The 27,334-nt window shown below is 37.2% G+C and overlaps 1 protein-coding gene across 1 annotated transcript in view; it reads left to right on the top strand.

The window, feature by feature from the left end:
* LRRC9 (leucine rich repeat containing 9) overlaps positions 1–27,334 on the top strand; it is a 106,600-nt gene that overhangs the window by 11,355 nt on the left and 67,911 nt on the right. The window contains exons 3-12 of the mRNA XM_079908455.1: positions 2,849–3,067; positions 3,687–3,827; positions 4,360–4,423; positions 4,699–4,769; positions 9,324–9,506; positions 12,926–13,081; positions 16,257–16,453; positions 17,351–17,482; positions 24,831–25,007; positions 25,338–25,455. Coding sequence (XP_079764581.1) covers positions 2,849–3,067; positions 3,687–3,827; positions 4,360–4,423; positions 4,699–4,769; positions 9,324–9,506; positions 12,926–13,081; positions 16,257–16,453; positions 17,351–17,482; positions 24,831–25,007; positions 25,338–25,455 — 1,458 coding nt within the window. The remainder of the gene's footprint in view (positions 1–2,848; positions 3,068–3,686; positions 3,828–4,359; positions 4,424–4,698; positions 4,770–9,323; positions 9,507–12,925; positions 13,082–16,256; positions 16,454–17,350; positions 17,483–24,830; positions 25,008–25,337; positions 25,456–27,334) is intronic.

Here is a 27,334-nt window from a genome sequence, read left to right as displayed (position 1 = left end):
CCTTACTTTCAGTCTGTATGTGTCTCTAGGTCTGAAGTGGGTCTCTTGTAGACAGCAAATATATGCGTCTTGTTTTTGTATCCATTCAGCCAAGCTGTGTCTTTTGGTGGGAGCATTTAGTCCATTTACATTTAAGGTAATTATCGATGTGTATGTTCCCATTCCCATTTTCTTAATTGTTTTGGGTTCGTTATTGTAGGTCTTTTCCTTCTTTTGTGTTTCTTGCCTAGAGAAATTTCCTTTAGCAGTTGTTGTAGAGCTGGTTTGGTGGTGCTGAACTGTCTCAGCTTTTGCTTGTCTGTAAAGGTTTTCATTTCTCCATCAAATCTGAATGAGATCCTTGCTGGGTAGAGTAATCTTGGTTGCAGGTTTTTCTCCTTCAACACTTTCAATATGTCCTGCCACTCCCTTCTGGCTTGCAGAGTTTCTGCTGAAAGATCAGCTGTTAACTTTATGGGGATTCCCTTGTGTGTTATTTTTCCCTTGCTGCTTTTAATATGTTTTCTTTGTATTTAATTTTTGACATTTTGACTAATATGTGTCTTGGCGTATTTCTCCTTGGATTTATCCTGTATGGGACTCTCTGTGCTTCCTGGACTTGATTAACTATTTCCTTTCCCATATTAGGGAAGTTTTCAACTATAATCTCTTCAAATATTTTCTCAGTCCCTTTCTTTTTCTCTTCTTCTTCTGGAACCCCTATAATTCGAATGTTGGTGCGTTAGTGTTGTCCCAGAGGTCTCTGAGACTGTCTTCAGTTCTTTTCATTCTTTTTTCTTTATTCTGCTCTGCATTAGTTATTTCCACTATTTTATCTTCCAGGTCACTTATCCGTTCTTCTGCCTCAGTTATTCTGCTATTGATCCCATCTAGAGTATTTTTCATTTCATTTATTGTGTTGTTCATCATTGTTTGTTTCATCTTTAGTTCTTCTAGGTCCTTGTTAAATGTTTCTTGCATTTTGTCTATTCTGTTTCCAAGATTTTGGATCATCTTTACTATCATTATTCTGAATTCTTTTTCCGGTAGACTGCCTGTTTCCTCTTCATTTGTTAGGTCTGGTGGGTTTTTATCTTGCTCCTTCATCTGCTGTGTGTTTTTCTGTCTTTTCATTTTGCTTATCTTACTGTGTTTGGGGTCTCCTTTTTGCAGGCTGAAGGTTCGTAGTTCCTGTTGTTTTTAGTGTCTGTCCCCAGTGGCTAAGGTTGGTTCAGTGGGTTGTGTAGGCTTCCTGGTGGAGGGTACTAGTGCCTGTGTTCTGGTGGATGAGGCTGGATCTTGTCTTTCTGGTAGGCAGGTCCACGTCTGGTGGTGTGTTTTGGGGTGTCCGTAGACTTATTATGATTTGGGGCAGCCTCTTTGCTAATGGGTGGGGTTGTGTTCCTGTCTTGCTAGTTGTTTGGCATAGGATGTCCAGCACTGTAGCTTGCTGGTCGTTGAGTGAAGCTGGGTGCTGGCGTTGAGATGGAGATCTCTGGGAGATTTTCACCGTTTGATATTATGTGGAGCTGGGAGGTCTCTTGTGGACCAGTGTCCTGAAGTTGGCTCTCCCACCTCAGAGGCACAGCACTAACTCCTGGCTGCAGCACCAAGAGCCTTTCATCCACACGGCTCCTTAATTTGGGATGATTCGTTGTCTATTCATATATTCCACAGATGCAGGGTACATCAAGTTGATTGTGGAGCTTTAATCCGCTGCTTCTGAGGCTGCTGGGAGAGATTTCCCTTTCTCTTCTTTGTTCTCACAGCTCCCAGGGGCTCAGCTTTGGATTTGGCCCTGCCTGTTCGTGTTGGTCGCCGGAGGGCGTCTGTTCTTTGCTCAGACAGGACCGGGTTAAAGGAGCCGCTGATTCGGAGGCTCTGGCTCACTCAGGCCGGGGGCAGGCGGTAGGGAGGGTCACGGAGTGCGGGGCGGTCCTGCGGCGGCAGAGGCCGACATGATGTCGCTAGCCTGAGGCGCACCGTGCGGTCTCCCGGGGGAGTTGTCCCTGGATCCCGGGACCCTGGCAGTGGTGCGCTGCACAGGCTCCCCGAAAGGGGACCTGTGTTCGCACACAGGCTTCTTGGTGGCGGCAGCAGTGGCCTTAGCATCTCATGTCTGTCTCTGGGGTCCGCACTTTTAGCCGCGGCTCGCGCCCGTCTCTGGAGCACCTTTAAGCAGCGCTCTTAATCCCCTCTCCTCGCGCACCAGGAAATAAAGAGGGAAGAAAAAGTCTTTTGCCTCTTCGGCAGGTCCAGACTTTTCCCCGGACTCCTTCCCGGCTAGCCGCGGTGCACTAACGCCCTGCAGGCTGTGTTCACGCCGCCAACCCCAGTCCTCTCCCGGCGCTCCGACTGAAGCCGGAGCCTCAGCTCCCAGCCCCGCCCGCCCCGGCGGGTGAGCAGACAAGCCTCTCGGCTGGTGAGTGCCGGTCAGGTCGGCCCTGATCCTCTGTGCTGGAATCTCACCGCTTTGCCCTCCGCACCCCTGTTGCTGTGCTCTCCTCCGCAGCTCCGAAGCTCCCCCACTCCGCCACCCGCAGTCTCCGCCCGCGAAGGGGCTTCCTAGTGTGTGGACACTTTTCCTCCCTCACAGCTCCTTCCCGCTGGTGCAGGACCCGTCCCTATCCTTTTGTCTCTGTTTATTTTTTTGTTTTGCCCTAACCAGGTACGTGGGGGGTTTCTTGCCTTTTGGGAGGTCTGAGGTCTTCTGCCAGCATTCAGTAGGTGCTCTGTAGGAGTTGTTCCACGTGTAGATGTATTTCTGGTGTTATCTGTGGGGAGGAAGGTGATCTCCGCGTCTTACTCTTCCGCCATCTTCCTTTATTATCTTCAACAGGTAATAATCCAATTTCTTTTTTGAAAACAGTGTTTATGCAATGGTTTATCTTATGAGATGATTGGAGAAGAAGGATCAGATACTTCAAAACTGGAAATGTTTTTCTCAGGGTACCCTCGTATACTCGGATTATCATTATTTCCTAATTTAACAAGTCTCACAATTGTTGCTCAAGATATAAAAGAAATTTCAGGACTAGAAACTTGTTTACGGCTTAAAGAACTTTGGATTGCCGAATGCTACATAAAGGTAAGTCTAAACATAACCTTACATGAAGATTATGCTAAGTCCTTTGGCTTTGGAAAAATAGTTCATTGAAGTATATGCTTGAGGCATGGATCAAAACAGATAGATTCATACATGATGAATTGCAATTAAACCCTTTGCCCAGTAAAACAAAACAGAACAAAAACAGATAAATGGACAAAATATAAAAATAGATTTATACAAAGGAGAAAATAGAAATAAAGAGCCAAAACATAGACACATTCTACTTTTTAATAATCAAATCAGATCAAATAATACCCAGTACTGCTAGTGAAATTGGTTTACTTTGACCCTATTGGTTGTGTGAAAATTATAACATCTATATTGAAAAGCAATATTGCAAAATGTATATGGTTATGATTATAACCATATAAAAATAGGTATCAAGTTGATTTAAAAAGAATATGAAAATTGAAAATAGTATTTAGGCAGAGGGATTGTATGATTTTTTATATTTTAGTACATTTCGCTGGGTGTTGATTTTGCAATCTATTCTGAAAATGTGATTTTTAAGGAAAATGTACTTAAAATCTACTTTATTGAAGGATTAATAGAAAAACACAAGTTAACACTATTCAGGCTCCTCTTTTTTTTTTAACAGAAAATTGAAGGTATTCAAGAATGTAGAAATTTAGAAAAACTGTACTTATATTTTAATAAAATTTCTAAAATAGAAAATTTAGAGAAATTATCCAGATTGGAGGTTCTTTGGCTGAACCACAATGCAATTAAAAATATTGAGGTAAGATAATTTCAGTGATTTATATTTAAAGTCAACTCCTGTAGAGTTTAACCACAATGTCCAAGAAATATTCATGACTAGTTTAATTAGTTAAGAAGAACTAATGTGTATGTAGCATATTGTAACATATAGAGAACTTCGTATGCATCATTTTCTTTACTCCTCCCACCGTGTCTGGGAGGTAAGGTGTTATTTCTTCTCTGAAGGTTAAAAAAAAAAAAAGGAGGTTTAGAGAAGTTTTGAATATAACTTGCCTAAGATTTTAAACACACTCTGTGTGATGTGTTCTTTTTGCTACTCCTCCTCCTCTTTTCCTCTCTGCTTCCCTCCCTGTTCCCTTCTCCTTCAAAAATTCTTTCCAGTTTCCAGAGAACAAAGTAGACTTCACTGAGGCACCCACTTACTTCTAAGTTTGTAAAGTAAACAGCACCTGGTGCTTGGAACACCTGGAGAACTAACCAGATTGCTCAGATGATTTATAAACATAGATTTTAATGATTTCTTCTAAATTATATATTGTCTAAAATTTTAGGGTTTGCAAACTTTGAAGAATTTAAGTGATCTCAACCTTGCTGGAAATCTAATAAGCAGCATTGGTATGTACAGTTTCATTTGGAATATGAGAGAATGTTACAATAATTTTTTGTCAATATGAAAAGTACAGTCTTGAAAAGCATTTCTAAATCTATAATTACAGGATGTGAAAATACTACCCATTGATCAGTGGTTACTAATTATACAACGTTACTGTTAGTCTCATTTATATGCAAGAAAAGATGGTCATATACAACTCAGAAATATGACAAGATATGAACAGGAGGTAAAATGATAAATTTAACTTTTTTCTCATCTTGTTTTTTTTTAATTAAAGGTCGATGTCTTGATCCCAATGAACAACTAGAAAGATTAAACCTTTCTGGTAACCAAATATGTTCTTTCAAGGTATGTTTAAGTGGAATAATTTATTTTATTCATCAACCTGGATCATGAACCATCTTTTTGCAGAAAATGGACTAAAGAGTCCCCACTTAAAGAGTAATTTATTTTGGACTACCCAATACTCCCAGAAATTTGAGAGTTACCTGATTAAATTGGCCCTAACGATCTGACACTATTAAAACCAAACAAATAACTATTTACTTGGTCTTAGGATACCACTTTCTCTTAGTTTTTCTCCCATCTTTCTGGCTACACCTCTTTGGTTTTCTGGTTTTTCATCCTCTCCTAGCATCTAAAAAATGGATTGCCCCAAGTTAGTCCAAGATCTTTTCTCATTTCTATCTGCATTCATTCTCTAATCTAATCATCTTATAACTTAAAATACCTTTATCCACTTATTACTCCTAAATTGGTATCTCTACTTTCCCTAACAATTACTCCAAATGATAGACATCTCCTATCCTAACTCAAACTGATTTCCCCTCTACCGAACCTTTGTCTCCTGCAGCCTTCTCCATTTCTCTAAATGTCATCTCAATTCTTCTAATAACTTAAGCCAAAATCCTTGAGTCATTTTTGACTCCTCTTATTCATTCATACCCCATAACCAGTCCATCAGCAAATTCTGTTGGCTCTACCTTCAGAATATATCCAAAGTCTGACCATTTTTTACCACCTGCATCACTATCAACCTGGTTGAAGACACCATCATCTCTTTCCTGCATTATTGGAAAAAAAAAAAGCCTCCTAACAGTTCTCCCTGTGTTTACCCTTTCACTGCACTCAGTCTGTTCTCCACATAGAAGCCCACTCCTTTAAAAATATGTCAGATCAAATCATTTCTGCTCAAAACCCTCCCTTGGCTTCTCATCTCTTTCAAAGTAAAAGTCAGTTCTTACAATGGCCCACCAGACTCTATATAATCTAGTCTCCTCACTGTCTCCCTGACCACAGCTTCTACCACTCTCCCCTTTGTTTTCATCATTCTAGCCACTCTGGTCTCCTCACTGTTCCTTACATATATCGAGGACACATTCACCTTAGGGCCTTTGCACTTGCTGGAGTATTCTTACCCCGTATATCTTCGTGACTCATCTCATTTCTTTCTGGATGTTATTCAAATGTTATGTTCTTGGTGACACCTTTCCTGCCTAATTAAGTAAAATAGCAATGACCCCTACTACCCTCCTCAAGTGGAAGCATTCCATTACTTTTCCCCTGTTTTATTTTTCCTATTGGCACTTACCCACAACCCTTACTAGAATACAAGCTCCATGAGTACAGGAATTTGGCTTGTTTTGTTCACTGCTATATCTACAATACTTAAAGCAGTACTTGACTTGTAATGAATCTCAATAACCATTTGTCAAGCACATAAATGAGAGAGAAAAAACAAATAAGACAATGTTTATGGTATATAATGTGGGTGAAAGCATATGGTATTCATAATTCTGACAGTGTCAGACTGAAGGTACATTTTCAAACACTTCCTCTAGACAATAGGTGAGCAAATTAGCTATAGAAATAATTTTGAATTGATCAATATTAAAGTAGGCATTCTTTTACTCGGAGAAGAATATAAGACACCAAAAATCTATAGAATGAGGCAGAATGTTATAAACACCTTAAAAAGAAATTTCAATAAAATTTAATTTTATTAGTCAAATTCAAGAGGAAATATCTGATGTGAACATTGAAGGGTTGACAGAATTTCAACAGGCATTGTAGGGAGGATTTTCTACAACGCAGTGGGAAGTAGGCATTCCAAGATGAGAAGAACAATATGCAAAAAGGTGTGGAGGTAAGAAATCAGTGTTATTTGAGTAACATCAGCAGCAGAGATCAGAGGGAGCTGTGAAAGGTAAATTCAGAATGCTGTAGCAGGTAATGTTTAAGGTAACAAATGAGACATAAGCAGGAGTTACCTAGGGAAATAGCATTCCAAGCAAAGGTGTGAAGGACCTAAGTGGTGGAAAGAGTGTGGCAAATATAGAAAACTAGAAATCCTCTGTGCCTGGAACGGAATGAGGGAGAGAATCATGAGTTGAGGCTGAAGAAGATAAGTGCAGAAGGCTGGGAGGATAAGGTATCACCCTGCCAAGAAGCCATATGGAAGTTTATCTCACCCTGGCCAGCCACGGCAGCCTTGTGGTAAAGAGCAGAGGCTGCACAGGCAGAAAGATCTGTCACTTCTAGCCCTGCCACAGACTAAGGGCAGCATAATACAATGGTAACATGAAGTTGAAGTGAAATAATAAAATAAAGCTCCTAGAACAATGACTAAACACAGTAAGCACTCAATAGATATGCCATTTTATTATTATTACTATCACTTTAATGACGTTAACCTATTTCAATCTCCTCATCAAAAGGATGGGGATAAAAATAGGATTATTGTGAAGGTTCATTGTATGGCATAAAATTAAAAAGGCTCTCTATAATAATTATGGCTTCTCATAAAAACATTGAACATGACTCACAGCAACCTTTATTATTCAAATATTAGGAATATTCCTGAAATATTATTATTCTGAATTTTTATGTCTACCCTTTCCAGTCACCCTAAAAAGATACTATCCTGGTGAAAGTGAGATGTGCTTTCATAGACTCCAGTGTCATCTAACTTCTGAGTGTATGTGGAGGATTCCTGCATAAGACTTCAAAGTTCACACCCGCCATAGCCCAGACTGATGGTCAAATGCAACACAGCCACCCAGAAATCAAACAGTATCTTTACTCTTCAGCATAGTCAATGGTTTACCTTCCTTGCCCTGCAGAATTTGACCAAATAATTCTCTGCACAGCTCTATTCAGAAATCTCCTTTTTAGAGTCACCCTGATTAGTTAGTCCCACTCATGCTATGGGCCTAGCCATAGCCTTAGGTCCAGCCAGTAAGCCAAGTTATCACTTGTCCAGAGAGAGTTTGGACACACATTATCCACCTCACCCTGTCTTACTCTTAATTCTAGCAGCCTGATTTCACTACTTGCTTCCCGATTCCATTTGTATTGATACTTTATCTTCTAAATTAGTGCCTCCTGGTCCTTGCTTTGGATTTCCTTTAATTCTGATTCTGAGTCTCTTAACTAGCAGTGCATTCATTTAAGTCCAACTCTACCATAGTACCTTCCTACCCCAGGCACCACCCTAGTAATACTATTATTGAGAAAGATGTGAGCGTGTCTTAGAGGTTGGTAGAAAGTAATAAGCATTCAATTCAATTCACATTATTTATTTAGTGCCTGCTGTGTTCTAAATGCTGAATGCTGGGAATGCAGTGTTAACAGGACACAAACCCTGTTCTCAAAGAGTTTATCTCAGGAATTGGCAAACTTTTTCTATAAAAGGCCAGAAAGAAAATATTTCAGGTTTTGTGGGCCATATATGGCCTCTGTCACACATTCTTCTTTATTTTTTCCCAACACTTTAAAAATGCAATCACCATTCTTAGCTTGTGGATTGAGGGCCAAAGCACATACAGACCCTTGGCTTATAGACTTGTGGATAATTGACAATAGGGTGTGATAAATTCTATAACAAGGGTAAGCCCCGTGGCTAAGAGAGTTCATAGGAGGAGCATCTACCCCAAGCCTGGGGGATGAAACAAGGCTCTCAAAGAAGAAGATACCTAGGTTGAGTCTTGACAGATTAAAAGGTAAAATTGGGGTGAAGTTCAGTCCATTCAAAGGCAGAAGCGTGAGTGAATGTCTAAATGGTCTGGGACATTCTGAAACTTCAAGTTGTTCAGTATGGCTAAAACATAAAATGTCAGGGTTTAAATAGAAGGGACAAGACTGAAGAGTTAAGCAAGGGCCAGATGCCAAATAAAGGAAGGTATAAACAGTGACTTAAACTTCAAGATAAAAGATGTTAAGGAATCACATTGGTCTGAAAGTGCATCGTCAACCCCTACCCCTCCAGAGGCTGTGAGGAAAATGAGGCCCTCAGGAGAAAGCTAGCTTTCAGTTGCCCTTAATAGGCAGAAAGGGCATTTATAGAAACAAACAACAACAACAACAACAAAAACCTCAAACCCTAAAAATCAGGAGTTCAGTGTTAATTATATTAAAACATAGGTGCCATAGCCTTTGGTGAGAAGAGCAGACCTGGAGGCTGAGGAAAATAGCGAGCTGTGTTCCTGGGTGGTCAGTGTGGGGAGTATGGTGAAGGAGGTAGGAGACCTACATCCTTGTTATTCCTGGGGCACGTGTTAGCAAAGGGGCTGTGCAGAGAGAGAATGGTGTCTTAAGGAATAAATGGGCTTCAAGGTTTCATGTAGAATACATCATTTAGTAAATACTCTTTGTCATTTTACATTTAAAATGTATAGTTATATAGAGTCTGCTGTTTAATTATTGTTGATCCATTTTTCATGTATTTAGCATCTTTTTCAATAGAGAATAACACTTTATGCATCTAAATACCTTTAACATATTAAAGCACATAATTAGAATGCATTACATTAAGTTATGGGTGATCTTAAGAGCTAAAATGCCTCCTTTAGAAATGGAGAGTTGCAATTAATCAATTGACCATTATTGTTGCTGTTGTTTTAGGACCTCACTAACTTAACCAGGCTGCGTTGCTTAAAGGATTTATGTCTCAATGATCCTCAGTATAAAACCAATCCAGTTTGTCTGCTGTGTAATTATTCCACACATGTGTTATATCATTTGCCTTGCCTTCAAAGACTTGACACGTTTGATGTGTCAGCAAAGCAAATCAAGGAACTGGCAGATGTAAGTGCATACCTAATCAGGTGTCTGTGTCTTAAGTTTAATTAACTCCTTCTTTCTGGCTGTGTCAACATGTGGTAGGTAGTATGATCTTGTCAGTGTTGTCACCAATTCTACTTTTGCCCAGTGAACTGGATATTTCACATAGATGCATACAGATAATAACATTAGTACTAGAATCTCAATTTTGATGACAGTATTGGAAGGTAAAATAATAGAAAAACGTTTAAACTTATATAAAACTTGAAGGAAATCTGAAAAATTATCAGTGTTAAGAATAATTAAACTAATGCTATATATACGAAAATTAAGCCTAAATAAAGTAGAAATGAAACAAGTAACCTCCTCTCATTTGGAGTATTATATATCAAAATTAGAAGATACCCATGGTTGATGGTAGTATGCCAGGATTAGGTAGATTTTAATCTAATTAAAGATGGTTTGGGGTTCTCTGTAAGTATAAGTGAATCTACCCACACTGCCAAAATCTTGAAGATCTCCAAAATCTTGAAAAGGGCTTTTCCTGGGCTGTCACTGACGGTGAATCTCCCAGTAAGGGGACTACTATGCCATGGTATGAAAGGCTTTATAATTTGAGAGTAGAGTTCATAGGAATTTACCATGTTTTTTAATATTCTTCCCACATTATATTTCTACCTCTCCTTCTAGTCCATTGAGTCCCATTTGTTTATTCAGTTAACCATTCGATAAATAGTTTATGAGTGTCCAGAATGTGCCCACATGAAGCCCTCCCATTCTTTCCTTGTGGCTCATCCATCATCTCAACATAGATAAAGAATGTCTTTATCCATTTCTCTTGTATCTCTTCTCTTGGTAGCTTGAGGATTTATTCTCAAGTTCCACTGTCTCCTCTCATCTTTTCAAAACTGAGATTATCCTCTCTCCCATCCCAATCTAAGAAGTGAGCTGTCTTGTAATATTGAGCAAAAGGCTAGAGTTATTGTCTACTAGCAGATGTCCAGAGTCATTGGAGGGTCAGGGAGGAATGTCTTCTCTAACAAGGTTAAATCAAAAATAATGACAAAACTTTGCAGTGACAACCATATTTTTGAAATTTCCATTATCATCTCTGTAGTTTTTCATCACACACTTTCTGAAAAGGTGAGCAGGATGAATGTGCTTCACTAAATTACTTGGCTGATTAATTTATCTAACAAATATTTAATGCCTATTACATTCGAGGCACAGTTCAAGGCACTAGAAATAGAGTGACCAAAACAGAAAAAAAAACCCTGCTTCCTTGGAGTTTACATTTAGTGAGAGAAGACAGATAGTAAGCAGCTAAATGAGTGAAAAACTAGTATGTCAGATGGTGATAAATGCTATGGAGGAAAATGAAATAAGGGTGAAGGAAACAAGATTGTTGGTAGGGGCAGAGAAAGGGCTGTAGGCTCTTTTCTATAAAACTGTTGGGAAAGGATTTACTAAGGCAACATTTGAGCAGAGACCTGAAGGAAATAAGGGAGCAAGTTTTTCAGGGATCAGCAAGTACAAAGACCTTGAGCAGGAGCATGCCTCATATTTTAAGCACAACAAGGAGGCTAGTATGGCTGGAGCTGAGTAAGCAAAGAGGAAAGAAAGAAGAGATGAATACAGGAGTGGTGGGGGGCAGATCACGTGAGACTGAAGAACGTTGTAAGGACTTTGGCTTTTACTTTGAGTGATATGAGGCCACTGGAAAATTTTGAGAGGAGGAAGAAACAAGATGACTTATGTTTTAAAGGGATCCTTTTGGTTAATGAATTAAGAATAGAGGATTAAAGGAAAAGGTGAAAGCAGAGAGACCAGTTAGATTCCAGAAACTTGGATGAGAGATGCTGATGGTTTGATACAGGACACTGTAGAGGGGGTAGTAAAAAGTAATCAAAAGTAATTGTAGCAGTAGTTAGAAGGTAGAATCCATCTGGATTTGCTGATAGATTGAATTTGAAGTGTAGATGAAAAGGTAGAGAATAATTCCAAGCAACTAACCCAAGCAACTGAAGGAGGGAAGGAGTTGCTATTTGATGAGATGAGGAAGAGTATGGGAGGAGTAAATTTAGAAGGAAGAATCACAGCATAATGTTAAGCATATAAAGTTTGAACAATCTTTTGAATATCCAAGATGGATATATGAGACTGTTATTTAAGAGAGTTGCCTGGATTGGAGATAAAGATATGGGAATTGAAAGCAGAAGGATGATACCAAGCCGAGGACTGGATGAATCACCAAGGGAATGTTGTGGGTGGGGAAGTGTGTCACTTGGGTAGGTAAGTTCTGACTTTACTTGCCACTTGTAGGCAAAAAAAAAAAAAAAAAATCAAGAAACACCATCTGCCATTTCCTTAGTTACAGTTTTTTCTACTCAATTGCACCTGAGAAACAAGCTCTTCTTGATCAGGAATTTTTATCTGCTAATCATCACCCTAAAACAGCCTTTTTCCCCTTAACTCTTCTATGTTATGAATGCCTGATTTTTTGCAGAAGAATTTAGTAATTTCAGTTTCAGAATTTCATATTATGTGTGGAGAAGGAATTCTTTTGTCTGTTCATCAAGCCATATATTCGTTTCCATTCTATCTGTTATGCCAAATAATTCTGTTGGGATCTTGACTATCCACTTTCTACTAAATAAATCACACAACAGTGTACAAGCCTTCCAACTTAATTGAGGTACAGATTTGCCGATAATGCCTTCATTATTTCAGGTAAACAGTTAAAACTAGGTCACATTATAACATGCACCTGATTTGTTTATTTTCTTAGCTAGTTCTTTTGACTAATATAACTCTTGAGCACCATTTACCTGGTATATTTCTTAATGGTGGATTTAATCAATTTATCATGATAAACATTAGTAACTGCATGATCCATTGATATTAAGGAATTCAAGATAACTGGATTAGATTGACAATTTAGTAATTTGCTCAATCTAAAACAAGTTCATTTAGAGCATTCTTTTATAGATTTGGGGGAAAAAACCCATGAAATCCTATTTCTTAGCCATGCATTTAAAAAATGAATAATGTTACATTTGATTTTATTCTTTTAAATTTATTTTTTCTCTAAATTAATCAAATAGGAATAATATGTTAGCTTCAGTAGTACTGCCACATTAGCTAAATGACACTATTTTGTAAATTGAGTTCTTTCTATAGTCTCTTTATGTTGTCACTGAAAGTAAATATGCCTCACACTTAAAATATTATACACAAAGAACATCTCTGAAATTTTATGTTTTGCTTATTAAATTTAAATAGAGGATTCTGTGTAGCCATTATCATTTAAACTAATATCATTATTAGTAACTGAGCATGTAAAACTTAAAAATAATTATATAGAACATACCCCACTCATATAATACCACTAATAATTACCTATAATGTTTTTTGTTTCAGCTAACCTTTTTTCTCACTTTTAGACCACAGCAATGAAAAAAATAATGTATTACAATATGCGTATAAAAACTGTTCAGAGGCATCTTAATGAAGACCTTGAAAAACTGAATGATCGAAAATGTAAATTACAGAAGTTGCCAGAAGAACGAATAAAATTATTCAGCCTTTTGAAAAAAAATGTGAGATTTAATATTGTAAAATTTCAATAGCCTTGTCTTAAGAAAACTGGCAGATAAGATACTATTATCTTTTAAATTTTATATGTATGTATACATTTATAAATATGCATACCTTTTAAAATTAATACTAAGTTTCAAGTAAGTTTGCCCTGAAAATGTTTTGATTCTAGGTACTTAACTAAGCTTCATTCTGTGCTTAGAAATCTGCAATTTAAAAAAGGTATAGGCAGGGCTTCCCTGGTGGCGCAGTGGTTGAGAGTCCGCCTGCCGATTCAGGGGACGCGGGTCGTGCCCCGGTCCGGGAAGATCCCACATGCCGCAGAGCGGCTGGGCCCTTGAGCCATGGCCGCTGAGCCTGCGCGTCAGGAGCCTGTGCTCAGCAACGCGAGAGGCCACAGCAGTGAGAGGCCCGCATACCGCAAAAAAAAAAAAAAAAGTATAGGCATATTAATTTATAGTTTTAAAAATGCTGTGTAATTCAATATGATTCAGTGAGTTATAGAGATCTGTTAGACTTATTTCACTACATTTTTATTAGATACCAGCAGGCTGTGCTCAAAATTCATTTTCTTGTCTAAAATGCTAAAGTACTCTTTACTATTGTATGTTGTATACTATTAAAGTATAGCTTGTTATAAAGTTCCCATAATGTTGTATACTTCAATAGTTTGTGCTTTAGTAGTTATATGTACTTTTTAAATTTAGAATAAATTGGATTTCCTTTACTAAAAGTAGACTCTGAGAAATGAAGGCTTACGTCAAAACAGAACTTTGTATGTATAAGAACTTATTGTATTAAAAAAAAAGGTATAAGAAAATAATGGTTTATTCAAAAAATGGTGTTACAAAAATAGTCAAACTACTTGGGAATAGGGGACTTGGATCCTTAGTTTATACTTTACTAAAAGTAAATACAGTGGGGAAAATAGAATTAAATGTAAAAATGAAAACATAAAAAAGCAGAAGAGTATATGGATTAATATATTTAACTGATCTCAGCCTGCCAAGTAAGAAAAATACTAGAAATCACAGGGAACAGAATTTAGCTTTGATTGAAAAAAAAAAAGTAAAACGCTTTTGTACTAAAAAGCATCATTAATGAAAATAAACAATAAATGACAGTCTGAAAAATTGTTTTCAACAAACATGAAGGACAAACATAATATCCTTAGTATAAAAGTACTCATAAGTAAAACAAGACAAAAAGGGACTTCCCTGGTGGCACAGTGGTTAAGAATCCGCCTGCCAATGCAGGGGACACGGGTTCAATCCCTGGTCTGGGAAAATCCCACATGCCACGGAGCAACTAAGCCCATGAAGCCCACGTGCTTAGAGCCTGTGCTCCGCAACAAGAGAAGCCACTGTAATGAGAAGCCTGTGCACCACAATGAAGAGTAGCCCCCACTCACTGCAACTAGAGAAAGCCCACACGCACCAACGAAGACCCAATGCCGCCAAAAATAAATAAATTAAAAAATTTTAAAGAAGACAAGAAAGTATATATCCAAATAGAAAAATTAAGCAAATTCCATAAACTATCTTTTTACAAAAGAAGAAATAAAAACTAATAAACATGTGAAAGAGGACCTCAATCTGATTATTAATTTCCTAATATGAAATAAGACAACAAGCAACCATTTTCACCTATAAATTTGTCATAGCCTGCCTGGTGAAGATGGGTGTGACACTATTACACCACTGATGAGAGTGTAATTGGGTCATATATATTACTAACAGCCTAAAAATGCTCATAGCCTTTGACCCAGTAAATCTACTTCTAGCACTCCATTTAAAGATTTGGATAAATATTTATATGAGAATATTCATCACTGTACTATTAATAACAACAAAAAATTGGAAACTACCTAAATGTTTAAAAAGAGAGGCAGAATTACTCATTCTTAAGATTGAATGGTATGTAGCGATTAAAAATCAATTTTTAAAAATATATTTAGTACTCTTTATGAAATGAACAGGTTTAAATTCATATTATAATCAGAAAGGTATTCTTAAAACATTAACGTAATTTATTTATTTGAATAAAAAACGACAGGAAAACCAGTATATGGAAATCATTTTATATCTGCCAGTTTCATGTGCAAATGGATGTATTAATATGTGAAAAATAATAGTTATAGATTATATAAACTATAGGTATTTTTATAAAATATGCTTACTTCATTTTTTTAACAGCTGTATGTAGCCATTATAGAGAAAGGAGTACAGATACTTAGCAAATTTCTATTTGTATGCACTTCTCTGTGTACAGTACAATTTATCTTGAAATCCATTCTACGATGCTGGGGTTAGGGTAAGGCAAATGAGGCACTCACCCTGGGCCCAAAGTTTAAGGGAAGGTCTAAAACCTCCATAATTAAGATAAATCATGTATTTTATTATAATATATATTTTAAAAATATTTATTTAAATTTATTTGGTTGCGCTGGTCTTAGTTGCGGCATGTGGGCTCCTTAGTTGTGGCATGTGAACTCTTAGTTGTGGCATGCATGTGGGATCTAGTTCCCTGACCAGAGACTAAACCCAGGCCCCCTGCATTGGGAGCATGGAGTCTTAACCAATGCACCACCAGGGAAGTCCCTATTATAATATTTCTTAAAAATACAAATGAATGCAAAAAAAGTCCATTACGAACAACAAGAAAAAATCACAAATATCAAAATTTTAAATAAGGACATTGCTGTGCAGAGCCGTATAGGAGACTGAGGCAAAGAGAAAAATGTGCACCCCTATATCCATGCTTGTGTATATTTTTTATGTTGTTTCCCAGAATACCAAAGTAGTTGAAAAATTGAAAAGTAGGAGTGATAAAAGTCACATTATTTCAAGCTTATTCTCTTTCTTCCAAAACCAGCATTTCTTATCATTTTACTTTGGCTTTATTAGAAGCTAACTCATCAATAATATTTTAAAATTTATTTCTTTGCTTTTCTTATTTTCAGTTGAGAGAACTGCCATGTCTGAAGTATTTAATTTCACTTGGTCAAGAGAAATTCGTTGACCAAACTTGTACTAAAGTTATAATCACATGCTTGCCATGTTTTTATGAAGTTTGGCTTATTTATTATCTAGATTGCTACTTTGTTAATTTAAGTTAACTAAATATTTAATAGATTCCACTGAACAATTTTGCTCTCTGGCACATTGATTTCAACAGTTGGAACGGGAACTGACTGAACTCAGAGGATCTGGCAAAGGGCACAATGACAGATCCAGTAACAATAAAGTAACTGAGCTTGAAAAATCAAAAAACTGTGAAACTGTCACAGAAGAACCAAGTCTTCAGCAGAAGATAGTGACCAAACTAAATGCCTTGAATGGAAGGGTAACATTCTGGAACAAAAAACTAGATGAGTACGTTTAATGAATTATCTCGTTGTTCAAATTTGAAACATGAGGGAAAAGAATGTTCTGGGCCACTGGTCGAGCTCAATTCTCTTCTTCAGGAATGGAAAGAATTACAGTATGAAGTAAAACACAACATGTTTTTTCAGTCCAGTTCTTAGTAGAGGTAGGCATCATTGGTTCAAAGTCAGCATATAGTTTTTTAAAGAAGCAATACTTTACTAGGAACACTGGACTTCCCCTGAGTGGCTTCTTGTCACATGACTCTAGTGTCTGCAAATTAAAAACATTAGTTTTTTTAACGTTAGTTGCTACTGGTACAGAAAGCACATACAAAAGTTGTCTGGAATCATGTAGAAAGAAACTCAGGTTGAGTATCAACTAGAAACATAAAGCAAGAAGACTTATTAAGTGCTGTGAATTTTTTTTTTAATTTACTAAGGCACTAAGTGGATAAGTTAGTTTGCCCTGTAATAATAAATAGTAACAAAATAATAACTAATATTTATTGAGTTCTTACTCTGTGCCAAGCTCTTGGCTAAGAGCTTTTCATATATTTTGCCTATAATCTTCAAAAAGCCTATTCAGGTGTAGGTACTATCAATCTTGTCATTTTCTAAGAAGTTGCAGCAGAAAAATGTTGTGACTTGTCTAAGATCTGAGAATCATAAATGGTGGAGCCAGGAGAGTCTTCTAACCTTCACTTACTCTGAGGTTAACAAAATTTGAGGTGATTTTAATTGCCAAAAACAGAATGTCTTTTACTTGGTTTAACTGTTAGCACCAAGCTTTCTTTATTCATTGATGAAAGCCTTATATTTTAACATCAGCTTAGAAGAAACTATCATGAATTTTAATGTTGTGAATTTTAGAGCATTTTAATAGCTTTATTTTTTTCTTAAATAGAATTGAAGGAATTTATCGTATTGAAGTAAAACAAAAGAAGAAAAGTCATAGTTTATTAATCCCATTTTTGTTAATTGAGTTGGAGACTGTGGGAAACATCTACTTTGAAGAAGGCACTCGATCTGATGACTGGTAAATCTTTTGATATTTAGTTATAGCTTTAAAACTAATTTTAAGTGCTTAGGATCATCAACCAAAATATCAACTTATAAAAATCTTAAAATGTCCCATTTCAAAACACTTACCATATAGAGTATTCATCCACTGAAAATTGGCAGTTACCTACTTTACCATATATACATTTCTCTGTTTATACTATTGCCATGAGCTAACTTGAAAACATCCTAATAGTATTTCTTTGCTCTTTACTTAATTTTCCTTAGCCCAAGAGCAGAATATAATTTAGAAAAGCTTATGGTCACGAATTAATTTTATGTATGTTTATACGGTTTATTTCTGGACTGAATATAGCCCTGGATTCTGAATACTGGGTGAGAGGCTAGAATAGGGAAGGAGTGGCAAAGCAGGATTGGCAACAGCAAGTTGCAAATACTGGAGGAGGCTGCCTAGTAAATTTCCTGGGGGTCCATGATCAAAGTGAAACCAGTTGTCTAGAGCTAGATAGAGTCAGGGTGCACATAGACTTTATGAGTTAAAATAAGGCAGACGCTTAAAAACCAGGAATTCAGGTGAAAAGCCCATTTGGACAAAAATGGCAAAGCCACCCAAAATGGAAACAGGAAAAAGGGATCCACACTTCAGAATCAAGTCCTACTGGTAGACACAAGGAAGTGGTTGTGTTGCTTCAACTAGAGGGTACAACCCAAAAAATGATCCTAAAAAAAGAGAGCCTTGGCACAAAAATATCATAACTTTCATATTTCTGCAGTCACTTTCTCAAAATTGAGAAGCCCGTGAACAAGGAAACATGTAAAGCTATAGCATGGACTTGATATATCACCCCAGAGGATGGTTTTACTCACTGTCACTGTTGAAACAAACACGATTTTTGTGAAGTAAACTACAAAACTTACAATAACCTTTTAGAAAGAAAAATGTGTGACTGTTATCCATTACTTTAAGCCAAGCCCCCTGATTCTATTAGATGTGGCTCTAACTCACCTCTGTGAGTAAAAGCTTCTGAAGGGCCTTGGGGGTACTTTGGTGGAAAAGTCTAAGACGCTCTGCCCAAGGGACAAAGGGATCTTCTAAAATACTTTCTTTTGTATCAGTAGATCCATTTGCCCAACAGTTATCACTGTTGCTTAACCACAATATTTGATTTTTATGTACAAAGATATAAAAGGTATTCATCCCAGTCCCCATGTAAACAAGTAGAGGCCTTGATTTTTCAAGTGTTAAGAATTGAATGGTGTCTCTCTGCAGGATGTATGCATAATTCTTCAGTCTTTTATTTGTATTCACTCAACCTAAACAGAATTGCTTTTTATTATTTGTTTCTTTTTAACTTATCACAAAGTAAGCTCTTTATAAAACAAGTACATTAGTGAAAAAAACTATGTAAAAGCAAAATAACTAAAAAGCCATTTAGGTAACCGTGTCAGCCTGATAGTAATTTAGATAGCTTTGGTGGATTTTAATAAGCATTAATAATTGTTTACTTGGTTTTAATAAAAATAACCTTGATCCATTTTAAGGAGAAAATCAAATACATGTTGGCAGAATTTCAAGGACTGTTTGTTACTTTTAGCATACTACAAGCTTGGCTACCTTAGCTCTGATCGTTTATGTATATTAGGAAATAACTATTAAAGTGCTTTAAATTGCTCTGTGTGGTACATATCTAGTCATTTTATAATTTAAACACTGACTTTTCTTTAATATTTTTAAGGCCAGTATTTAGCATTTAAATAAAAAGTACTGGAGTAGAGCTAGAACTAAAACATAAAGGTTTTCTCTCAGAAAAGCCTATGTTTATAGTAAAAGAGCATTGCAGATTTCTAATTGTATATCGTTAAAAATTTCTTAGTGGGCTTCCCTGGTGGTGCAGTGGTTGAGAGTCCGCCTGCCGATGCAGGGGACGCGGGTTCGTGCCCCGGTCCAGGAAGATCCCACATGCCGCGGAGCAGCTAGGCCCGTGAGCCATGGCCGCTGAGCCTGCGCATCCGGAGCCTGTGCTCCGCAACGGGAGAGGCCACAACAGTGAGAGGCCCACGTACCGCAAAAAAAAAAAAAAAAAAAAAAAAAATTTCTTAGCTTCATTTCTTTTTTGAAATTGAAGAGCTTTATTTTTCAGTTTAAAAAAGTCCTGATTTTACAGAGACTTGTCTGTTGAGTAGATTGTTGCCACTACAGCATTTTCATTATAGATCATATTATTTACCTCTGTATTGCCAACTGAGTTATATCTATTGACAACAGACAACATTTATCAACATTTATCATATGGGGACTCCAATGCATCAAAGATGCTGTCCTTGTGCTTGAGAAGCTTTTTTAACCTGGTTATAGATACATGCATGGCATTTACAATTTAAAGAAATAACTTCAAAGTACCACAAAACAATATATAAGTGACTCTGTGAGATCCTTGGGGACAGATAGGATGTGCCTTATAAGTCATTACATCTAGCATAGGGCTGGCTGGATTCATAACTCAATAGATAACTAATTGAAGTCTCTATATCAATATATAGATATTCACTTAGTAGGTTCACTTTTGTCTATAAAATAACTTTCAGTAATTAATCTAACTTTTTATATATAAACATTTCAGGCTGTACTGTTTTAGAGAGCTATAGAAACTCAGACTTTTTGTTTTATACTGTTTTATATTTGTTTTTGATATGGTTTAAGTCAGCAAGTCAGTTAACAGTATTTATTAAATGCTTGTTTAGGATTTTGAAGTGATTTTAATAGATTATATTATGCTTCAGCCATTTAAAACCATGTGCATTCTACATTTGCTAAATGGGTGCATCATTTGTATATTAAGAACGTTTGTAGGCATCTCTCTGTGTAACTGAATATCTTAGTCAATGTGTATATCACCACTGTGGATGCTCACACATTCAGGTCTTACTGAATGAGTGGGGGCACCCAGTGACATGAGGGGCCCTCACTCTCCTAACCTCTGCAGATCTTGTTGCTTTTAGCCATTCCTTCCGTGTAACTTCACCTCTCTCTCTCTCTTTTTTTTTTTCTTGTAGTTAGACATTTCCTATTTTCTTTTTACACTCTCCCTTGACAGTCTCTTCTACTCCTGCACTTTCAAAAATTATTTAAAGTTACAATCTCTCTCCTTTACCCCAGTCCTGAATTTCTACCTATTAGACATTTCTAGCCGAATGTCCAACTGGCAAGGCAAACTCAACACATTTAAAAGGGAATCAGCTGTAAACTAAAAAATAGACAGTGGGGTTAGAGTCAGAAAGCCTAGGTTCAAACTCTATCTGCATAGTCTTAAAACAGTTATTTAACTCATCTGAATGTCATCTGTAAAATGAGAAAATAAAAATCTATCACAAAAGGTTACTGTTAGGATTAGACAAGGTGATGTAAAAATATTTAGTTCTTAATCTTTTTGCTTTTGTTTTCCTCTTCCTGCCCACAAACCACCCCTTCCTTCTGACTCCTCCATTCCTGTTTGTAGCACTACCACCCTCTAAGTCATAGAGGCACAACAAACACTGAAGCCATTCTTGACTCCATTCTCTTCCTCCATCTCCATATCCAATCAGCCTAAGACCCACAGGTTCTCTCCATAATGTCTCTTGCATTCGTTCTCTCCCTCTTTGTAACCAAAATCTCCTGCACATGGGCCATCATAACCTTCCTCTTAGACTATTGCTACATATAGCTGGTCCCTGCCTATGCCAAGAGCACTCTGTTAAAAACAAAACAAAAGCCTCCTGTAGCAACCTGTTATCTTCCAAATTACATTCTAACTCTTCACACTGACATTCAGTGTCCTTCACTGTATAGTCTCCAAACTACCCTAACCCCTTTTCAAACCCTTTCAGAGTCAGCTGAACTGTTCATGCCTCACTGCTCTTGGAATATATCTGGTACACCATCACATAAGTGGTTTTCTTTGTTCTACTTCCTTCACCCAGAATGCCTCGCATCCCAGGCCCTGGCTCTATCATTGCCTGTCAAAACTTACTTTATCTTCAAGGATGACATCAAAAGCCATTCCTTTGTGAGGAATTTTCTTGTCATCTCCATCAGCTATAGTCATTTCTTCTTCTTCTTTTTGAATCTTCATAGCACTGAGTTTTATCTCTCCTATCTTATACTCTATTATAATTTTGCTTGTACTTATCCATTACTTCTTCACTTTATTGGTTTATAAACTCGGTGAAGATAGAGACTGCATCTTTTTAATCTTTGAGTCTTTTCTACTTTGTTCACTTGCTCAGCATTCATCCACTGAGCTTCTACCATAAGTCACATTCTATGCTAGGTGCTAGTGATAAAAGTCAAATAAGATATAGTTCCCTCTCTAATCAAGCCTACAATCTGCTGTAGAAGACTATGGTAATGAAATAGTAATAAGTTCTGGGATGATTGTACACATGGAGAATGTAGGAGAGGGCAGCTATGTGAAGATCAAAGCAGAGTGGCAAGTTACAGAAAGTATTGTGGAAGTGGGGACACTTGAGGGAGATGCTTTGATCTGAGTTTTGAAGGACTGATAGAAGTTAACTATACGAAGAATTAGAGGAAGGACTTTGCAGGCAGAGGAAACAGCATGTGAAAGGGTGTGGAAATAGTATAATATGTTTGGAGAACTCAGTAGTTCCACAGGACAAGGGCCTGATCATTAAGGGTCTTGCAGGCTGGGCTGGGTAGTTTCAATTTTGCCCTTAAATCTATCAGACTGAAAGAAAGGTGTAGCAGATTTCAATATTATTTTATACAAAGTCCTACAGAGTCATTATTTCAGGTTCAGACTAAAATGTGTATACATCAGACCAGTAATGACATGCTCCCCAGTTGCATGTAGCACATATTCAACAATGCTGTAAGAAGTTATCATCCTCCATGACGTACTGATAATATTGTAAGTCTCAGTACTTCTCTATCAGCATAGGTCTGTTCTCCCTCCTCCAGCAGTATTGCAGCCTCTGAATGATGTTTTCTCATCCACGGTGTGGCCAGGTGATTGAATGAATTGCTTTACTTCTGTGACCCCAGGTAGCACAGAGCCCTTGTCCTCTCAGCACCAGGGTTCTGTATCTCCAGGGCTCTAGGAATTCCATATGAGGAAGGGATCAGCTGCTTAATTCCCAAAGAAAAGCTCTATGAAAGGATCATACTACTTGGAGTTTCCTGTGCCATTCCTGGTTCTTGCATTCCTGGGAGACCAGGCTAGAAGCTGGGAACTGTCCATTCATCACTTCCATCTATTCTCGATTACTCTCAAGGGCAATTCTCGATTACCCTTTTGTTACTTTATAACAAAAACCTTATCTACATAAAACGCCTATAGCACTAGTTTCTATCAAAGCACAATAATAATGATAATAATAACAATTAGAGTGCAAGTAATAATGAGTTTCAGTGGTTCCAGGACATGTTGTTTAGGGGTGACTTGGACTAATTTAGGCCCACCCAGGAAATGATCCCCCTATACATGACACTGTAGGTTTCCCACTGCACATGATGATCTGGTTGTTTAGCCGGACCTCTGAACTAGTTAGCAGCATTATGCTGGATTGCAGCACTATTTCTGTCTCCTTTACCAGACTGCGAGCTCCTCTGGGATTAGTTTGGTTTGGGCAGCTCACTTTTCAACTCTTGGGGAAGAGTAACTGGGCAGTTCCTAGCTGCACTGGTTCAGTCTTTGCTAGTGAGAAAGGCGAATGCTCTAAATTAGGAGCTCAGATGTTAGTCTTAGGAAGAGACACCCCATCAGGAAGCTTACCTTTGTGATCTTAGCCCACACCCACGCTCAGGCCCTGGTTGATTATCCCAGTGAGGACCAGTCATCTCATTCAAAGGCAGATGTACCCCATATAGGAGCACTTAACTTCCTTTTCAAACTGATCCATTTTTTTCAAATTTATTTTTTATTTTTACTTCTTTTCATTAAGGTAACATTGGTTTATAATATTATATGTTTCATGTGTACAACATTATACTTCTACTTTTGTATACATTACAGTGTGCTCACCACCAAATATTTAGTTTCATCTGTCACCATACAGTTGACCCCCCCCTTAAATTTCAAATTAATCTAAATTCTGTGCTACTTTAAGACAGTGCCAGAATTATTACTGTGAGCGTGGCCAGGCAAGGGCAGCAGAGAGCAAATGAGCATTGTGTACATTTTCCTGAGATCTTCACACAGCAGGCCCCTACTTCTCCTTCAATTTTTAGCTCAAATATCTTCTCTGAACGTCTTACCCAAGACTTGTCTTAAGTAGCCCCTGCCTCTCCAAGCCTCTCTTACCCCAAGCCTCTCTTTCTTCAGAGTACTTACCAGTTTAGATTTTTTTTATGTCTTGTTTATTTTTTTGTCCAACTCCCTTGGAAGATAGGGTCCATGAGAGCAGGGACCCTGCCTCTTTCACTTCTATATCCCTAGCTATGAAGTTATTGCAATAGCCCAACTAAGAGATGATGGTGATTTTAACTAGGAAAATAGCAGCAGTAATGATTAAATAGGGTCATATTCAGGATGTATTTTAGATGTAGAATCAAACAGACTTGCTGAAGACTTGGATATTGGTGAGGAAGAGAGGAGGCAAGGTTTATTCCTGGGATTTTAACCTAAGCTACCAGTTAGGTGATGTTGCCATATACTGAGGTGGAAAACACTCAGGAGGAGCAGGTTTAAAGGCAGGTGTGTTGGGTGAGTTAAATTTGAGAGGCCTATTACATATACAAGTGAACACAGCAAGCAGGTAGTTGGATGTTCAAGAGTAGGTATATCCAGCTAAGTGGGGTAAGGGTAAAGCCTGAAAATAAAATGTTGGAATTTACTAGTATAATAAATATATATGTATATGTATTTATATATATATATATAAATAATATATTTAAAATATGTATTCCCAAAGGACCAGGTGAAATCACCTAGGGATAGAGTTTATGGAAACAAGAGGAGAGCCAAAGACTGATTGCTGGGGCAATCCAACATTTAGAAGTCTGTCAGAGGAAAGAGAAGCAGCAAAGAAAAACATGAAAGAGCAGCCAGTAAGATGAAAGCCAGAAGCATGTAGTTTTACTGAAGCCAAAAAATGAAGTGTTTCAATAAAGGAGGATTGCTCCATATCTTTTAGTCAGAACAAATATATAATAATTAATGAAAGAACTATTATTTTATGTTTCAAAGTTTAGCGCCTCTTTTACTGATTGAATAAGAACCAAATCAGAGCTATACTATATGACCATTTATCTTTAGCAAAAAAAAAAAAAAAATTAGCTATTACTTTTTTCATATGTAACTTTGTGTTCTCAACATTTTAAGGAAAATCTCTTTTCTTTGCATATATTTTGTATTCCCATATAGGTTTAATTCCTGCTATGAATTAATTCTATCACGTTTTTGTACATGGGACTTCAGAACGTATGGTATTAGAGGAGTGAAAGTAAAACGTGTCATCAAGGTTAACAACCGTATTCTGAGACTAAAATTTGAAGAGAAATTCCAAAAGTTTTTGGACAATGAAGATATGCATGATTCGAAGTAAGAAGTTAACTTCCATAAGGAACATTTTTACAACAGTCTGATTTTATTTTGTAAAAGAAAGTCTTTCTGTTTTAAAAGTTTACAATGTTGAAAATATCCTTGTCAGTAAATAGTTCCTTTTCATGCATCTTCCTTGACTAGGATGACCTCATAGTTTATCCACATTGGAGCTCTTTTTGAGACTGAGGAGGAGTGCAAGTTTAATAATGACACTGGAACATCCAGCGTAAATGGGAAATATCCTGGGCAAGGCATATGGTCACTTATCTACAGCTAGGCTTTTCTGAAATCAATTCTAAAACTTTTTTTGTCTTAATTATTCTTAAGGAGCTATCGACAGATGCTGGAATGCCTTTTTTATGTTTTTGATCCTGAAGTTACAGTGAAGAAAAAGCATCTGCTACAAATACTTGAAAAAGGATTCAAAGACAGTGAAACGAGCAAGGTAACATAAAATGTCATTCAGAATAATGCTTTCTTCCTAATGAATAAAACTTTGCCACTGATTAAGCGTGGTTTGATTCTCAATGCTTTCATTCATGTTAGAGCAAACTTACACTGTTTCACAAAAAAGCTTAGTGCTATCATGGAAAGTACAATTCCTCAGTATCCCAGGGGGATTGGTTCCAGGACCTCCCACAAATACCGAAATCCAAGGATGCTCAAGTCCCTTATATGAAATGGCATACTATTGGCATGTAACCTATGCACATCCTTTTGTATACTTTAAATCATCTCTAGATTACTTGTAATACCTAATACAATGTAAATGCTGTGTAAATAGTTGTAAGTACAATGTAAATTCTATGTAAGTAGTTGTGGAAGCAGGGCAAATTCAAGTTTTGCTTTTTGGAACTTTCCAGAATTCTTTTTTAAAAATATTTTCAATCTACAGTTGGTTGAATCATGAATTACTTTATCTTCATTATTATCTATTTAATCTTTCTAGGCATCTTATATTTTATATTGTGATCCTTTTGTGGATGATTTTGAAATCCACTTCTTTAATCTGTTTTAAACTCATCGAGGTCTTCTCCATCTTGAAAAAATTCATTCAGTTAACACTGCTGTGCTTTCTATCATCCTATTTTTCTCTTTACTTTTACTGCCACCATTTCTTTATTCTCTACTTCATTTTCCCCACCTTGATACTGATATTGCTTTATCCTTGGTCACTCCTGAGCTCCAAAATATCCAATCAACCTTTCTCGGTCCTCCACCCATTTGACGAGGCAGCTGTAGCACACTGGTATAGAGCAGTGTTTCCTAATCCTTTTCTCATCATGGCACGCATAAAATCAAAGTATTGCTGTATTTGAATCCTGGCTTTCCTACTCACCAGCTGGGTGACTTCACCTCTCTGTGCCTGTTTCATCCATTCTGTAAAGTGAAGATAATAATAGTATCTTCTTAACAGAATGGTTAGGATTTAGTGAGATATGTGCAAAAAGGTTCTTGGATACTTGTTCATAGCATCATTATTCACAATAGCCAAAAAGTAGGAGCAACCCAAATGTCCATTAACTGATGAATGGATAAATAAAATGTGGTATATACATACAAGAGAATATTATTCAGTCATAAGAAGAAATCAAATTCTGATACATGCTACAACATGGATGAACCTTGAAAACATTATGTTAAATAAAAGAAGCCAGACACAAAGGGACAAATACTGTACGATTCCACTTACATAAGATATCTAGAATAGGCAAATTGGTAGAGACAGAAAGTAGAATAGAGGTTACCAGGGGATGGGGAGGATAGAGGGACAGAGAGTTATTGTTTAATGAGTATACAGGTTCAATTTGGGATGACGTTCTGGAAATGGATAGTGGTGATGGTTGTACAACATCGTGAATGTACTTAATGCCAATGAATTGTACACTTTAAAATGGTTAAAATGGTAGCTTTTAACCTTATGTGTTTTTTTTACCACAATAAAAAAAAAATCACAATATAGCTTTCCAACCTCTTGGTGGAGAATAAATTGGAGGGAGTAGAAGCAATGACAGGGCCACTATACGGGGGAGGTCCTACAGCAGCTCAGGCCAGAGATGATGGTAGCTTCAGCAGGGTGGTATAGTGAGAGTGCCCTCACTGTACTTTCTGGAAGAGAAGTAGGAAGGAGGTGAAGAATTGAGGAAGGTGAGTGAAGTGCTCAGGGTCATATCAGAGAACTCTGAACCATCATGGGCACAAAGGGTAGAGGAAGGATGGGGCTATTTCTGTGTGTTTTCTGCCTGCCAGACACTGTGCTAGCACTTTATCCCCTGCATCTCCTAAAGGAGATACAATATCTCTAATCCTTCCAGCAGTGCTCT

Source organism: Stenella coeruleoalba (genome assembly GCF_951394435.1).
Source record: "Stenella coeruleoalba genome assembly, chromosome: 2".
In the NCBI taxonomy this organism is placed as follows: domain Eukaryota; kingdom Metazoa; phylum Chordata; class Mammalia; order Artiodactyla; family Delphinidae; genus Stenella; species Stenella coeruleoalba.
This window is presented reverse-complemented; position numbering and strand designations above follow the sequence as displayed.